The sequence below is a fragment of the Falco rusticolus genome, chromosome Z, assembly GCF_015220075.1.
Source record: "Falco rusticolus isolate bFalRus1 chromosome Z, bFalRus1.pri, whole genome shotgun sequence".
In the NCBI taxonomy this organism is placed as follows: domain Eukaryota; kingdom Metazoa; phylum Chordata; class Aves; order Falconiformes; family Falconidae; genus Falco; species Falco rusticolus.
The window spans coordinates 32,437,548-32,455,270 of record NC_051210.1 but is presented as its reverse complement, the minus strand read 5'-3'; the positions used below and the strand labels follow the sequence as shown (position 1 = coordinate 32,455,270).

The window sequence follows — 17,723 nt, the reverse complement described above, 5'->3', positions numbered from 1 at the left end:
TGCAATTACGTGGCTCAATACCAGCCTCCTAATGAATGTTTAGGGGGTTAATTTTCATCTGTGGAGGCAAGGTCTCAGTTGTGTCTCGTCCGGGTTGATCAGGCAAGTGAATCATTTGATGTTTGGCTGCTTCAGTCTGTCAGATAGCCAAGGCTGTCAGTTTTCCCCTGGTTTGACAGAAATGCTTAGTAGCGGCTCCTGAGGATGAATGTCATTGTTCAGAGCTTCCCATTTCTTGTGCTGTCAGTGTGGAGGATACAGACTGGTAGTCTCCAGGAATGATGTGCTTTGCCACTTTAAATGAGGAATTTTGGGCTCTTTTCGAGTTGGGAAATCTCTAATACAATGTCACACATACATTTTGGTCCCTATGACATATTACTCCCACCTCCATGTAGGTAGAAAACAAATTCTGAAAAACATTCTTTGATCTTCCACCCACTGATCTGCTTGAAATTTAAGTTCTGTGCTGCAACTCAAGGGAAGGAGGAGTAGGAATATAATTTATACCATATTTAAAAAAAAAAAAAAAGAGAAGAGGAGAAAACATTACTTTCACCCATTTTAGAATTATTGCTGTATAAAACTTTGGTATTTCTTCCTTCTGTTTGTCACCACACTTTTCAAATGCTATCGGACTGTAGTCTTTCTGACCCAATTACACTGTTTTCTTTCAAGCAAGAGCGCTAGGTTGCTCCTTAAAATTTTATTAACCACCCCCACCCCCCCATGATGTTAAATGGAACATTTAATTTCTTTCTGAGGCCCTGCTTCCTTGGGTGACGAAGTATTTGTAAGATCCTGGTACAAACATGGGGCAAATCCAAGCCACCCATTTTCTCCCCTGCTGTCAGATGGTTTCTGGCAGGAGTCATGAGGCTTAGGAAGGATTTATTTTGTTTTGCGGGCAAGACAGCTGAACATCACTCCATAGATACGTGCATTAGTGGAGCAAAGCAATGTTAGAGGTCATACCTGTTTCCCCCCCTGAAGTTGCTCTTTCCATGGTGCAATGCTTGCAAGTGCAGGTGACACCCATGTGAAACCTGTGTGGTTCTGAGCAACCTTGATTCCTTCGCCTCTTCCCCCTCCCCTTTTCCCTCTTCCCCCCTTTTCCTTTTTGTTGTTGTTGTGTTTGCTGTCTGAATCAGAGGGAAGCATTGAAGGCTGGTTGTTTTTCTGTTTTTATGCACATCTCTGCAGGAGTGCTGGCTGGTGAGGGGTTTATTTTGGTGCTGTTGACTCTTAAATGTGCTCACTGCAGGGACAGAGGCAGGGCTTGTGTGCAGCTGATCTGAGAGAGTTGGTGGCTTTGCACCAGTGCTTGGCTCATCTCCCTGTGAGTTTCTGTCACAGCCATGGAGAATTTTGGGGTTTTAGTGCTTTTATGGATCTGTTCGAGGTGCTCCTGTTCTCTGTAGCTACATTTGGCAGCTTTCACTTAAGGAAATTGGTGGCCTGTGTTAGCTGGTGCCTACTATCTGGTTCACTTAACTTCTGTCAGCTCTATAGAGAGTAGACTATAGTTCCTAAAATGAGGATTGCAAGAGGAGAAACTTTTTCCCCTGGAGGCTGTAGTGCTTTGCTAGGAAATGCAGCAGCTAGTCAGTGACACAGAGCTGTTTTCAGATACTGTGAAGAAAATGGAGATGGGTAGTGGCATCTTTTCAGTTGCAGTGCTAATGAGGATGAAGGGGGCATGGTTTCTTTGCATCCCTGGTGTTACCAAAGAGCTTGTCTTCATTAAACCTATTTTCTCCCAGCATTCTCAGCAAGACACTTACCTTAGAGGGCTTTCTTTTGGCTCAAGGTGTAGCATGGATCCCAGAGAGGTACAGTGAAACCAGGATCGATTTAGTCTTTCACTAGCCAATATGGTTTTGTTACTCTGCTCACTTTTAGGCTCTTACTGATGTAAAAAGTCAGTACTAAAACTTTGTGTCTGTGACCATAAGCTAGTGGGCTGTGAATGCGCTTTTAGCCTGCTTCTCATGTAAAGTAAAACATACAGACTTGAGTTGCACTCATGGGGTCATGGGAGCAATGCCTGTTTTCCTGGTGCTATGAGTTGATGTGCTTTGCTTCCTGGTTGTGGTGGTCTAAGAGCACACGCTTATGTAGCTACAGTAGCCTAGTTGACATGGGATAGCTTTCTGGGCTGTAGTAATTTGACTGCTTTCCATTGTAAGGATTGCTTTCCATATTGTAAGAGAATCAGTCATCCCCAGAGATTCCTTCAGAGCCTGTAGTACAGGTGTATGTACTACAATATAAACCATAACAAAATAAAAGATTCTTTCTTGAGGACATCAACAGATGTTTTTTGCTGGTAAATTCAGATTGAGATAAACCCCAGCATCTCCATGAATGTCTGGTATATAACGTACTGTGGTTGGTGGAGAATAGGGGTCTGTCATGGGGAAATGTAGGTGGGTAATTTTGGTTAATAATTTTGCATTTTTCTGTCAGTATCCATCATTCTCCCACCGTACCTCTTGTTACCCTGTTAGGGTTCCTGTTGACCTCGTTGCTTATGCATGTAGAAATGAAGTCGTTGCTCAAGTATTTCTGCTGTTTACAGGGATGGTAGCTGGAGACATTTAGATTTAATGTTGATTGTCAGCTCCCCCTAGTCAGCACACCTCAGAAGTCATTATCTTAGGAACGTCAGTTCAAGAGTTTTACTGTTGATCAGTTATTAAGCTCTAGTTCTGTAGCCATCGTGTATGAGTAGCCTATCCAGAAGAATTAACTTTCCCCTCCCTGTCCTTTTTGGGGAGAAAAAAAAGCCCCAAGAATGAAGGAAGAAGGAAAGCAATGTTACGGAAGATGTAATGTTGTTTATTTAACAAGCAGTATTTAATAGCAGCATTAAATAGTGCCGCTTTTCTATGCTACACCAATATGTTACTGGCTTTTGAGTGTATATTTTGGGTAATCGATGTGTGTGTGTTTACATATCTGGTTGGCTTTTGTTGGTATTTTTGTCACTGGGATCAGGCTTAAGTGATGCTAATGAATTTGTGCGGCTTTGTGTGAAGACACAGAGTTCTTCAGACACAATAATGTGGTCCTTGGGTTTGGTCCCTAAAAGCCAGTATTGGATTTCACTTTGAATTCCACAGCTTTTCTTCTTGTGTTTGTTGATTTGCTGAATTATGTTAGGAGGACCAAGCAAGGACTGAGTACATTTGGCCTCCCAGGGAAACTTGACCGGTGGGAGGAAGAGATGGGAAGGAGCTCATTGCACAGTAAGTTGGAATGGCTACCTGTGGGTGATGTAGTCTGCCGTAGGCTGACAAGTTTTTGGGTGGTTTAAAAGGGTGAGATGGAAGGAAGAGTAGAGACTCTGGTTTTCCCCTCCTGCATTTGTTCTGGCCCAGGTTTCAAATCCCTCTGCTGGTTTATGGTTTCCTCCTTAGAGTAGGAAGGGACCCTAAATAGGCTCGCCATCCTTCTAGTCACCCCAGTAGTGTCACTGGGTTGTTCAGGCTAAATATTGACTGAATATCTGCATTCTGCGCCTTTCCCACCACCTCTTTGCTGGCCTCTGATCAAGGGGAAGGTCATGGCTTCTGGACACACCCGGAGGGTCCCCAGGGTGTGGACAGCTTTTGTTTTTCTGGTGTTGCACAGCCATTTCAGCCCCTCTGTAAAAAAATCCCTTCTGTTCCTCTATTTATGTTAACAACCCACTTCTCCCTCAGAAATCCCTGTTGCTCAGTTACAGACAGAAATCAATTCTGTGTGCATACTAATTTCTAAAATGGTGGGCCTTCTCTAATGTTGAAGAGTGGTCTTTTCCCAGAAGAAGATAGTCACTGTGTACAGAGGGCTGCTGGCTCAGTCAGGAGTACAGGGCTGTATTATCACTTGCAGATGAAAATCAGGGGCACTGGTGAAATCTGAGCTGAATCCCTGAGCTGAAGACATTTAAGACTTCAAAAGCATGATCTCAGGAGGCTCTGTCTTTTGGAGCGCGTAAGCTGAGAAGTGTTTTCCATACTCCTTTGGGGGGGAAAAAATAAAATTGAACAAGATGCAGCGTGTCACCCTTGGCGTTTTGGACTGCTGCTCGGTTACAGCTGAATGCAGACCTGTTCCTGTCCTGCCTGAGGATCTCCTAATCTTAGCTCAGTGGATGCTAGGTGAAGAGCTGGCACACTTAGCGGCAATGGTAGTGCGCTGTGGGCAACAGAAGAGAAATGTTGCGCTGATTCAGTCTAGCTTGTGTTTAATAATGAAATTGGTCTGTGTAATTCACATTGGCCTAGGTCTGTGTGTGATATTTAGGGAATATAATTATTTCAAATGTGTTGAGGGTGCTTGGGGAGGTGGCCTTATAAATCTGAGAGCAAGAATAATCTGCTAGGCAGGGGCCTGCTAGGATAGGGAGTGATTTGTGGCCATTTATATAGCACCTGTCGGGACCTGCTGCTTAGCTCCTCTGGAGCTGTTTGATTGCACTGAGAATTTCCTCTAAGAAGCTATTTTCTTTGAAAAGCTTTTCCACTAGCAGTGGATAATTTCATATGGGTTAAGTAACATAAAACCTTTTCTGGGAAGTGGCACAAGTAACTTGGAGCATGCAATTGCTTGTTGCCAGAGAAAAAGGGTCCTCTGTTCCTGCAGGTACCCCCTAGCAATGACAGGTTTGTGTAAAAAAGCTGGAGCATGCTTGGGATTTGATCTTAATGTGTGAGGTGGGGGCAAGTGTCCTGACTGTCATGGAAATGAAAATGCATTTTGCATGTTTGCCAGGTGGGAAGAAGTATGTACCTCAGGCAGAACAGACGCAGGATCTGTGGGGAATCAGAAGTTTCTCACCCCAGCAACAGCTTTTATATTGATATTTAGGCTCCTTGTTCCCAGTTCCACTGACCATTGTCCTTCAGCATGGTCCACGCCTATTACAGTCTGTGAGAAGGGTTACACCTGTAGCATCCTTGGGGGTAACACGAGCACAGGGTGACTGCTGACTGAAAGGCTGCTGCATACTGGGGAGGCAGCAGTGTCTTTTATGAGCAAAATGCACCTAGGACCATAATGTGACTGTCTAGCCATTTGCCCACTAAGGATGTAAATGTGTGATTGCAAGATGCTTGAGAAGGTGTAACCAGAGGGAAAGCCCACTCAATTAATCTACTTCTTATCTCCTCCTGGGTGCTGTTTTGCACGTGACATAGAGTGAACAAACTGTATCTCTGCCTCAGCATGGCTTGGTTGACGCTGAACAGGACTCGGACGTGCATGGGGGCCAGAGCCCCTTCACCCAGCTTTCAGCTACCCAGTGTGTTTCAGCACAGGACATTTGCGTTGGTGTGCCAGGGCAGCGGCCCCTCGTCCCTGGCCGCATGCACACACTTGCAGGTCCATGTGCATGGTGGTGGGAGTGGGACAGGAGGCTCCAGTGTCCTCCCAGAGTGCTGGCCTGGCCCTGCCTGGTGGGCTGGCAGCATGGACAGGCTGCTGAACCTGTGGTGTTAGCCTGCGGTGAGGTCCCCGTGCTGTGCAGCCTTCCAGCTCCTCATGCTTGCTCTGCACAAGCTGTTTGCCTCTTCTGAGTTTGGGATGATGGGATCATCCACTTCTGCCCCGGTGCAAGCTGCTCCACCTGCCCCCGGTGTGTGCTGGCAGCTGCCAGGACCCCGTGCTGGTGCTGAGTGCTGAGCAGAGCGGAGATCTCTCCCTCTCATCGGAGCAGGTTGCCATGGCAATGCACAGTCTGCTGTGCTCTGGGTCTCCAGGAGCCAGAAATGATGGTGCTTTTGCAACACTGAGGTAAACATCTCTCTTTTGCCTTATATAGTGCATCCACCCCTGGTAAGAGCACCACCTGCCATTGGCGTCGGCCTCCCCATGCCCCGTGCGTGGGGGGAAACGTGCCTGGCCTGCGGAGCTGGGCGCATGCGGGTTGGGATGGTGCCTGCAGCGTGCACGCGCCATGGGCAGTAGCCACCCCAGCACCGGGCAGTGTGGGTTTCCTGCAGGGGAGGAACAGATTGCCACTTGGGAACAGCATGGCTCACAGGGTCAGCTGGCCAGAGCGTGCGGTTTGCTCATGGCGGGCTATGGCTACAGCTTTCCTGGGTGCTGACAGGGGGAGATGGGTCCCCAGCTCCTCGCTCGCAGCTTTGCCACTGGTTTGTGCTGGTGAGCTTGGGAGAGCCATCTCTTTTTCCCCTAAGCCCCTCTTAGTGTCAAAGTTGTCTTGCTCCCCCTTGCTTCCCCTGGGAAGGCACCCCAAGGACTCAGTCTAGCGAGAGCAAACGCTGAGAGTTGTGGAATTATGCTGGGGCATCTCTCTGGGGCTTGCCAGAACTTTGTTATAGTGCTGTGGGCTTTCACTCGTTTCTCCAGTGCTTTGGGAATCCATCGGTATTTCTCACATCCAGAAGCCTGTAGCTGGCAGGTGATCGAACACTCTTTTTATGGTGTCCTTTGTTATTGCAGGCAGTAATGAGCATGGCAGGCTGTTGCAGGCAGGGAAGTGTGGCTGTGTGAGCTGAAAATGAATCTCTTGCTTGATCTGCTAGCATTTGTTCCAGGATCTTTCTCTCCACCTCTTTCCGTCTTGCTGTTGTGTGTGTATGAAGGGAGAGTCGATGCTAGAGAGAGGAGTGGAGCAGGGGAGGAGTTTCTATCAATCAGCCTCTTCGTTTTCTTTTTCTCGCCCCCCCCTCCAGTGACGTGAGCAATGCCTGGAACAATCAGGCAGGCTCCAAACAGTGTGCCTGAAGATGCTGGAGAAAACAGCCTAGTGCGCTTTAAGCAAACACTGATTGCTTGAGCCTGGGCTCTCCAGACATAACCTTTCCCAACTCCTCTGCAGGGGACTGGGGAGTGCCATTAGCTTTCTTCTTCCCTATCCCGCACACTCACTTTTGGAAATGATTGGAGTTAACAGTGTTCAGAGCACCAGCAAAGTCCGGGTGAGAGCCTCAGGTTCGGTGAAATACTCACGAGAAGAATCTCTTTGGCGGCAGTCCCATCGGTCAAAATCTATGAAAATCTCCAACTCCTCTGAGTTTTCTACTAAAGAAAGCAAGGTAAATAACTAAGTATTCATTGTGTTTCTCTTGGCTAGGAGTGGAGATGTTGTTACTGAAAAGGTTACCCTCTGCAGGAATTAAGGGCTCTGGATGATCTGCAGTGATCACAGAATTGCTGTCAGGTCAGAAAATAATCTCTAGATTTGAGGAGAGACTTGAAGGTGAAAAAGGTCTGGTGTGTGATAGTGATCGAGTCTTAGAGGAATGCCCTGTCACTGAGCTTGGTGCAATAGTAAACAGTGAAAACTTGCTAGTGGGAATGCTAATCGAAGCTCTGCTCTTGGGAAAGGTGCCAGGGTTGGCAAGTGATGCCCTTGGGATTAGCTGTTTAATGGGAATGGTTTTCTATAGAAAAATAATTTTTGCTCCTTCTCTGCAGCTCTGTGGTTTAGTAGGTGTGGGTGCTAGTTGTCTCAATTACATGCATGATTAAATGTTGCTGTCAAGTATTTATTAGGAAGGCATCACTTATGCATTTATAGGAATACATTAGTGTATTGTAGCTAGCAGTCAGTAGCACAGGCTATGCCCAGATGCTACAGTGGCTGCGTGCAGCATCTCCTTGCCCAGCCCAGTTGTTCGGTTCCTAGGCAAACAACTGACACTCCATGCAGTATCTCTTTCCTCATTCCTTGCTCCTGCTCAGTAACTGAGAGGCACTCGGGAAGCTCTGGCAAGAGCTTTAATAGCCATCTCCCTCCCCAAAGGTGCTCCGTGACTCCAAGGGTTGGATGAACTTTATGCAGTGACTGAATATGCCTCTAATTTCATTCCTGCTGCAAATTAATTCTGCCTTGGGATTAGAAGATAAAAACATTAGTAAAGGTGTGTTCAATGAAGCTGAAATATTTCAGAGCATCATCCAAAGGCATTTAACCATGTCTTTTATCCATGTGCATACAAACAGGCAGGCACATGCATGCATCTTCCTGTGCTGTCCCTTCCCTAAATCTTTTATCTGTCCTGAGAGAAACCTCGTCTGCTATGGTGAAAAGATCCCAATGCTGCACAGTAGTTCCTGGCAGATCACTCTCTGCTGGCTTACAGGTTGTATGGTATTTCAGTGCCTCAGCTGCAGAGTCTTAATCAAAGAATAACGCAAATAGGAATAAAGTATTTTATTCAGGCCCATTTCAGGAACCTCTGTTTTGGGGGCCTTATTAACCATAACTAAGAAATGGTGTACTGCTGAGGTTGTGGCAGAGAAATGGCATGGCCATCATTCTCAGGCTGTTGCTGATGCAGTATCTGTTACTCCAGCAAATGCCAGAGTAAAGTCTGCAACCTGATTTTGTGATCGCTGTCACCCTAGGCATGGGAATAATCACACTGTATTCAATGGGAGGATTTCTGTACGAGAAGTCTCTGCATATGATGGAAACTGGGGTCTTTTGACATTGGGTGAATCACTTATCACTTAAACTGCTGTTCCCTCTGCCAGGCTTTGTGTCCACTGTGTATGCATAATGTAACATCCTCAGGGCAGAGACTTTCCCCCAGGAATGGTATGTGGTACAGTTAGTTAGCTACTGCAGTGATGAACGCACTGTGTTCGTCCCTCTGTGGGATTCATATTTCTGCCTCCTGAGTGTAGGCTGCTGTGTGAAAGATGCCCACTTCTGCCTAGCTCAGTAAGTTGGGAAGCATACTGCAGCTTTGGTTTTGTTTGTAGTGCTGTTTGCTTATTTCATACAAAGGCATTTGTATCTGTGGAACATCTAAGACCCGTAAAAGCTGTGTTACAGAGGGACTGAGAAGATCCCTGCGTGCCCATCAGTGATGCCTGCCCACTTGACGAGATGACAAGCAGCTCTGGCACTGATTGGTTTTGTGATTTTGGGCAGCCCTGTTCTTCCCATATGTCTGTTCCCCGTCTGTTCTTTGTCTGCCCATCTATTTGGCTAAGATGTCACTGATTTAGAGAACTGATTTATATTTGAGCTTTAGCTTTCTGTACTGCTGTGCTGGTGAAAGAGACCTGGAAGTTGTTGCCAATGTGTAGTGTGGCAAAGGTCTTTTTATCAGTCTAAGTCTGTGTGTGTGTGTGCTTGTATATCACCTCTTACAGAATGTCTTCAGTTCTAGGCTGGGCTTTCTGGACAGTGATGCCATGTAGATCCCCTCAGTCTCAAGCAGGGTTTGATTTGTAGACTTGTACTCTTCCATATTTCTGTGCGTGTGTTTCCCCCTTTGTGTCTGGACTGCCTTATATTTCATCTGCTCCTCATACAAACTCATTAACAATGCTTGAAACCTATTTCCACAACTGCTTCAGCTGACTCAGGGCAGGAGACAGATTTAACCCATTTGTGCCTCAGGAACATACTCTGATACTTTGCACTTAGGTGACTCAGCCTATTTTGCTGAGCTAGAGAGTGTCTTATATCCTCATACTCTAGCCAGTATGAACAAAGCACCAACATGGTGCCTGCTGCCAGTGTTAAAGAAGCTAGGTAGCCTGAGGACTTTTCATCTTGAAAAACATCAGGTAGTACTTCTGTGCGCACATACACACACACATGCACCCGTGCATATGCAGGGTGCACTAGGTAATGCGTCCTCGTTGTGTGTTATAGGCAGGTATCACAGCCTCAGGCCAGCAGGAGAACCTGCAAAAAGGATACCCAGGCTGTGTGCAAGGTGAGTCAGAGGACCTTAGAATCGTCTGTGTGACCCGGTGTGCTCAGCAGTCTCTCCTCCTGACAGACTGTTTTCCTGCAGCCATGGACTGAATTGCAGAGTGCCTGTGCCTGTCCTGCCTGCAAATGCACAGGGCCAATAAAACGATTTCTGAAATAGGCTGTGTAGGTGCTCCACTATCAAGAAACACTTCTCTCTAGCCTTTCCTCTGTTTACCCATAATAATTCAGTATGCTGCCTTTACCAGTAACACTGATGAAATACTCCAGCAAGTACAGAACAAATCTTTTCTAGCAATCCCCATCGATCAGTTTAATAGAGGACACATTTCTTGTGTGGCATTAATTTCTTGGCTCTCAAGAGCCCCAGGTAACCATCCTTTTCTATTTTGTGATGATGTATCTGGTACAATCTTTCCTTTCTTTTTTCTCCTCCTCCCCCTCCCCCCCTGTCTCCACACAAACCAGATTTTTAACAGAGGAGTTTCTCCTAGAAATGTTCTCCTCCAGTTGGTGACGCACTTGAAATTCCCTGGGTGAAATGATCTTCTTTCCTTCCCCCTAAAACATTCCTATCAACCCTATCTCCACCCACACCAAAACAACATTCATCAGTTCCATATGCTGCTGAACAGCTCTGTGCTGTTTTATGAGTAATGTGTGCCAGCTTGTTAGAAGGACGTTTGTTGTACAAACCAGTGGAATTTGAAATTGAGAGTGGTGTCAGCAGACATGCCATGCCGTGCACTAACCTGCAGGCTTCTTGGGGTACTATTCTGGCATCCTTGCTGCATCCACATCAGAAGGGGGAATATGCATGAGACATGGGGGGCATGTGGGCTTTGAGCCTGGCAAGGAGCTAACAGGCACTCAGTGATCAGAACCCTGATCCTCGCCTCACCAGGTGTTACAGATCTGTGCATGAGGACAGGAGAAAATTTCAAGATTTGGATTTTCAGGGAAGATGGCGTATAGGAGACGGTGAAGTAGTGTAGATCTGGATGCAGGCAACAGTTCTGGAGGGAGGGTCAGCCTTCAGGTAATCACCTAAACAGCACACTGGGAGTGGTATATAGCAATGTGTCTCACCCCATCCAAAGCTGGCAGCAGGCAGTGACACAGAGACAGACACTGGTCCAAAGGATGGGCATATTAACACCTATCAGGACTGCGTGCAGACATCTGCAGGGTCTAGTATCTGTTGCCTCATTTACCTGTTTTATTTTTGTAGGGTTCTGCTACCTTTTCCTCCTTCCTATAAACAACCGTGCCTGACTGTGTGCTGTGGTGCCAGGGACAGAGCTGATGAGCTGATGCTGAGTGACTGGGAGAGATGCTGAACTTCCGACTGAGTACTTCTGGCTGCAAAGGCTGAGCATGTCTTTGCCCTAGGGTGTGACTGGGACTTCCTTGGCTGCCTGGGATCAGCTGTGCTGCTGCCAGCTGGAGGTGAAGGAGGAGTGTCCCCAGGCAGGGCTTCTTCTGACAGTGGCTGCAGTGGAGGGTGGCAGAGAGCACAAGTGCATCCCTGTCCTGGGGGCAGCAAAAGCCACCTGGCGCATCTCCTGTTATGGTCAGATGGTCATTCCCCCAAGGATGACTCCAGAAGTCATGGTGGAACTGAGTGTAGGTGGAGAGCCTAGGAAACAAAGACTAGAGAAGACAGGTTCATTCCTGCTGACTCTTTGAACTCAGTTTTGGTTTTGGCTGTTTACCAGCTCACATCAGGCATTTCTGGCTCCTTCTCCTTTGTGCATGGAGGAGGTATAAAAAATATCCGTCGTGTATTTCTTTCCCTCTTGGCAGGTTTTTCTGAATGGGCTAGTGTGTACAGAAAGTCAGTAGTCTGCTTCAAGAACCAGCCCCTATGTTGCCTTTCAAGGGAAGGGATCACATGGTCCCCTGGGACCTCTTCAGCATCTTGCACCCTACCAGGCTTGGGAGATCCTGTGCCTACTTGTTACCTAGATGATTTACCAAGATGAATATCTGGGTAATTTGTTACGTCTTTGTCCCTGTGGGCGCACCTGGTTGTACCTTTCTTTCGTTCACTGCTTCTGCATGCTGAGGCTGACTCACACAGTCGGCAGTCGGCAGGTGCCGAGAACAGCCTGTTTAAATGGGTCCAACGGTTTGTGCATGTGACAAGATTTGGAGGGAGGTGAGGATGGCAAGTGACCTTTTTTTTCTTGGCAGTTTTGTAAAATAAACAGGAGTTTTCAGAAGCACTGACTGCATAGTTTTGCTTCTCTTTACAGTTGGAATAAAAGTACCAAGTGGTGAGAGCTTGTGAAAACCTGGATTTGTAGTTCATCTACCTGTTTAACAGGGGGAAAATAGGGATGGAATTCCACAGCTTCTTACAGAGTTACAGGCTAGAGAAAGAATCTGTAAGTTTCTTACCTAGTTTACTAACAAATGCTAACAAATCCTGCAAACACCTAGCAAATCCCTTGTTTTTTTACACACCAGTCTGCTAAGGGTCAGATTGAAGCTGTATGAAACAGCATTGAAGTTAAAATAAGGAAGGTGTCTAGGATGGTGTCTGCTGTTGTGTCTAGCAACCGTTAATTTCTTTTATTCTCCCTTCAAAACTGTGTTAGTTTCGTCAGGGAGCTTAGAACCCTGCTGGGCCTCAGGTGAGCTGGACCCAGAGATCAGCAGTTCTCAGAAAGGGGAAAACTGTAAGGAGTTTCTGTGGTGGTGATAGAGCTGAAGAATTGAAGCAGTGAAGTTGGACACTGCTGAGTAGTTGGTAGCTGGGGGTTGGATCCTGCCTACAGTAGCCTTGGGTGCCAAAAGAGATAGATGGTCTCTCCCCTTTCCAAGGGGTATTGATCCAGCTTGCAAGATGAGATCCATGCAGTATTCATTCTGACATTCCCTGCTGTGGTCCAGCCTCCAGTGTTCTGGCTTAGATAACAAATTTGTCAAGCACTTCCCAGGCTAGCAGGTAAGAAGCTGTGGTTGTTGTCAAACTCTAAGACTGCTTTAAATCAGAGATATTTTTTTATTCTTCGTTTCCCAGGGAGAAAACATGAGTTAATAAAACCTATCCTTGTAGCTAGTTAAGTATGGTGAAAGTCGTGTCCCTGCCATAATCTCTGATCAGCTTTGTTGCAATTTAGCAAAGCATTTAAATGCTTGTCTCCAGGTTTGTTTGGTTCAATCATACTGTGGAGATACGTGTGCTGAAAAGAGCTGCTATCTGAATCAGGGCCTTGGGAAACAGCCGTGACATAAATGATAGAGCAGGTCCTGGCCTATACACTTCTGCTACTGGTTGCAAAACATGGGAGGGAGAAATTTTTCTTCTCCAGATCATGTGAGAGCCCAGCAGACATCAGGAAAATGTTAAAGCATAAATTGCTTTGGAGAAGGAGCGTAAAGCAGCTCTAAAAGGCTCATGAGTCCTGCGGTGAGTGTGCAGCCTGGCAGCAGCCTCTGCCAGAGAGGTGGGTCGAGGGGCAGGCATGAGAACTCATGTATCTCCATCCCTTGAGAGGTCTGCTTACTGAGGTCTCACTGAACGTGCTTGGTAGGCACACCGAACATGCCCTGTATACAGCTGCCTGGCCTGTGGATACTCTCTAGGGTTTTCCTTCATTTTTGTGAATAGCAGAGACTTTCTGAGAGACTGTATTTGATGCTCTATGAGGGACAGTGTGTCCTTAGTCAGATGTATGCCATATGACTGGGCTGGTGTCTGTTACTCCCTAAAGAAGGAAGATGGAGCCTGGCTCATTATTAAAGATAGGGACAAACACATGTCACTTTTCACAAGGCAAAAGCCTGGGGCATTTGTTGTTCCCGCACCAATCTGGAGTGCTGTTTTTGTGTGTCTTGCTCTTTGGCTGTAGTGATCCCTAGAGACTTTCTTAGCAGTAAAATCACATACAAAGTAGTACTGCACAGGGCAGGTGCTCATTTTCAGAGGTTGTGACACAATCTTGTAGGCATTTGGGTCAGAGAACAGCAAAAGGCATTTCTGATACCTTGGGCCAGGTTTTTGCTGTTTCAAAAGTTTATCCAACCAGCTAGTGAAAAAAATACTGCTTCTGAAAAAAAAAATATGGGGAAGCAACTGGGGAAAAAATGCAGCCCCTTTGCCTTATATTTGGAAGTAGTTTTCTGGCTCAAAGTATAAGAGAGCATTTTAATTGTAATAGGAAGAAAAGTGCAAGCCAAAGAATAAGAGGAGGATTTTGTCCAATTTGGAAGTAGTTTTCTGGCTCAAAATATAAGAGAACATTTTAATTGTAATAGGAACAAAAGTGCAAGTCAAAGAATAAGAGGAGGATTTTGTCCAAAACATCTGAAACATAGTGGCTTCTAATAGCAGACATTGGGTGACACCCCAGTGTCAGGATCAGCCTGTGCAGAAAAATGGAGGTGTGTCTAATTCTGCTGGACTGCAGGCTGCACGGTGGGAGGGGGAAATGTTAGTGCTTTCTTGCTTCGTGCAGGGTGGTCTTAAAATCTCTTGATAACTTTCATCTGAAAATTAAGCAAAGTGGTTACAAACTGCCAGCAATGTTGTTTCTTTCACCTTTGGCTGTTTGCCTTTGGATCAGAACTCCTTATACAAATTTAGAGCAGACAGGATATATAGAAATAGACAGTGAAAACTCCAGATTTGGAAATACTTCTTCATATTGCTGTGAGTAGCGCAGCAAAGCCCTGTTAGCAGCGGGTCTCTCTCTCTGCTAGCTCAGTGTAAGTAGGATGTGGGATGCTTCCTCCTGGGGGTCGTATCTGTTCTGTTTCTCAGAGAAGCCTACTTTGACAGTGCACTGTGATGAAAGTTGCTGCTTGTGCAGCATCAGCGTGAGGTGAGTTGTACCATTATGTTTGATCTGCTTGTGTATGGTTCAGTCGAGCCAGATTTTCGCACAGCTGAATGTTAAGGATCTTCAAACAAATGGTGCAAGATTTCGGAGGGAGCTGGTGGATCCCAGGATGAGCAGTGGGATATGCTCATAGGATTCGCAGTGCAAGTTCAGCTGTGGCATATTCACAAGGCTAGTTTCAACTCTTCAGTTTTCCAAACCATTTTTTGTTTTAGATCAGAGTTAAGGCTATTAAAATGCTAATGTTTCTGTTGAGCGTGTCATAGCTATTATAGTATGTGATTTTCAGGCTTGTTCATACTTGATGTGCTACTTTTTGGTAATCATGTGCATCAACAGTTCTTCTACACGTTAACATATTTTGAGGCTGTGTAGGAGTTATGTGCCAGGGGGAATAAATCTAGCTATGTATATAAGATAAATTACAAATGTGGATTGTAAGTGTGAGAATCAGGGACGTTCCATACCAAAATACTTCACTTGAGTCAAGTGGCCTATTTGAAGAACTCCATTAGCTTGTAGTAATAGCATTTACCCATTGTATGCATCAGCTACTGGAGGGCTGAAAGCAGACACACTTATCCAAGTGATACGCCTACTTCCTCTCAAAAGAAATCCATCCCAGCTGTCTGATGCCCACCCTTAAGTCAGCTTCCAGAGTCTTTTCTTTGCAGGCTGGTATCTACAACAGAACTGTGACCTTTGGTGTCAAAACTACTTGCATCTTTCCTATGAATTGAAAGAGTAATAGTGTTAGCAGGCAGCAGTCCAAGACATTGGTCTTCAAGCATGAAAGATGCTTATCATTAATTTTCTGTTTTGGTCTTTGAAATGGATCATGGTTATGTTTGGGGATGTGACTGGGAAAGCAGTCAGGTGGCTGTGAGGCTTAGGACATTTGGATGGCTATTCTGGCATAGTTTTACAGGTAAGCCCATACAGCAAAATCTTGGCCCCATTAAAGTCAATGACAAAAAAATCTCACTATCAGGAATTGAATTGGACCTTGAATTTCAAGTCTTGAAGCTTTTGCAAACTTAACAGGGTTATTTTAAAAAAGCCGAACCACAAAACCCAATAACCCACTTGAGAAAATGACTGTAATCTCAAACCCTGCCTTCTGATATTTTTTTGCTTAGGTGACATTTCTGCTCAAGACTTTTGCATTAGACCATAAGCAGATACTGTACTTCCTTGATCAGAGACAGATTTCTTGCTGGTATTAATTAGGTAATTTTCCTCAGCTTGTTAACGTATGTGTAACAGGGGTCAAACAATAATGTCGTCAAACAATAATGTCATCTCATTTCTCTCCCTTTGCAGGCCCTCTACAATTCGATCAAGAATGAGAAGCTGGAATGGGCAGTGTAAGTATATGGCATAGAAATTACGAGTTTAAAATAGTACCTATGTAGTAATCTGTTCATACATCCTATGTCACCATCTGAGTGGGCTCCAAAGAGTGTAGAAGATAGCTAGGGAATGTAATAAGTTTGCTTTTCTGTTAATGAATGACCTGGCAACACTGCCTCCTCTGTTTCTCCAGCAAGGGGAGTTGTTAATGATAGGAGCCAACTGCATTTGTAAGGAAAGAGGACGTTTCATTTAGTAGGAAACTTCAGCCTGAAAAGAGAGAAATGAAATCCTCTGTTGTTCTATAACTGCATAAATAAAACAGAAGTTGACTTCTCCCTTTATCTTTCGTTACATTATGTCAGAACCACTGAATAGAAACACACATCTTGGATTGAGTTTCCTGCTGTTGGTTTATTGTCTTGGTTTGTCTCCTGATTAACTATGGATAACTTGACAACAGCCTAATACGAAAGATCATAAATTGTACAGTCTGATATCCCCCTGTCCTTAGCTGCCTTTGACAGGCTAACACTTGTTAACTATGGAAATAACGCAGGTGAGAGTGAACTTCAACTTCTGATTGTGTTAAATTGACATTTCTCGGTGCTTACGTTTCATGTGGTCTAGGTATGCCAGCAAGGAGCAATAAAAGAGTGATGTCTGTTATCTGTTTTGGCTATACAAGATGTTTATGTGCCTGGATTTATATATCTGAAAACTCCCTTTCTTGAGAACGATATATGTGTGGGGTGCATACTCCTGCACCTTTTGTACTAGAAGTACTTACAACTGCCACAGGTCTTGCAGGCCCATTGGTTTCTGATCTTCCTTGTTTTAATTTCATCATCTGCAAATGAATTTCTTGGCAGGCTGTGCAACCTTAGTTACAAGGGCTGCTAGTTCCAGCTGGGATTGCAGCACCTGTTCAAAAGTGTATTAGGTGATGTCAAGAGTAGTGAGGAAGGTGTGCTGGTAAGGAGAATCATCAAGAAGAGCCATCTTTGATGAGCTCATAAAATACACAGTCGGAGACATTTTCCCAGACCGTGTCTTGGACCTGGAATATGCTGTGTGAATCTAACACCAGAGCTGTTTGCAAGACACTCTCTCACAGGTACTTTACACACAGCAGAATCCTTTATGTGACTTTCTTGATATCAGAATTTTCCTGCAGCTCTTGCCAAGAGACCATACCGTGTCTAATGCACTTGGGCAGCCTCCAGGTGGGAACTGGCTCATGCCTGGCTCTGCTCCCGTGAGCTTCAGTCAAGGTGATTTATGAGATAGCTTGCTCCTGTATAGGTGGTAACTGCTTTGGCATTTACATAGTCCAGTCCATGTCCCTTGCTAATGAACTGTTTGGGGAAAAATTGCAAGCAGGCTGGAAGAGGGAAAAATCAGAATCCTACCTAAATAAGGCTCTGCAACGTGAGTGTAAATCCAGCTTCTCCCAGTAGAATGCTCAAAGGGAAAAATTGTTGATTCCAATCTGAAACTCAGACAGATAGCTGGGACTGATATGACAATTACTTTCCACGCTGAGAAGCAAAGCTCATTCCGGGCATAGTCAAAGAGGCTGTGCCTTTACCTTTAAGACTGAGGGTGTGGGCTGGAAAAGGGAGTGTGAAGATGTCTCTCCTCACTTTGACAGAGGTGTGTGGTTGCTGTAAAGTAATCACCCCAAGGTGCCCTGGGACTGCCTGAACCATATGGAGGAGGCACATCGCTCTCTTGCTCTTTGTTGTGATCTGCAGAGAAGGGTGGATAGGAAGGGGACATGGTCGGGTTTGCTGTGATGGGACTGAGGAAGATCCCCTCTTCTTTCC

At 45.5% G+C, this 17,723-nt stretch overlaps 1 protein-coding gene across 6 annotated transcripts in view; it reads left to right on the top strand.

The window, feature by feature from the left end:
- PSD3 (pleckstrin and Sec7 domain containing 3) overlaps nt 1–17,723 on the top strand; it is a 140,040-nt gene that overhangs the window by 79,658 nt on the left and 42,659 nt on the right. For all 6 annotated transcript variants that reach the window (XM_037373694.1, XM_037373693.1, XM_037373692.1 and 3 more), the window contains one exon: nt 15,865–15,908. In XM_037373694.1, the coding sequence (XP_037229591.1) occupies nt 15,865–15,908 (44 nt within the window). The remainder of the gene's footprint in view (nt 1–15,864; nt 15,909–17,723) is intronic.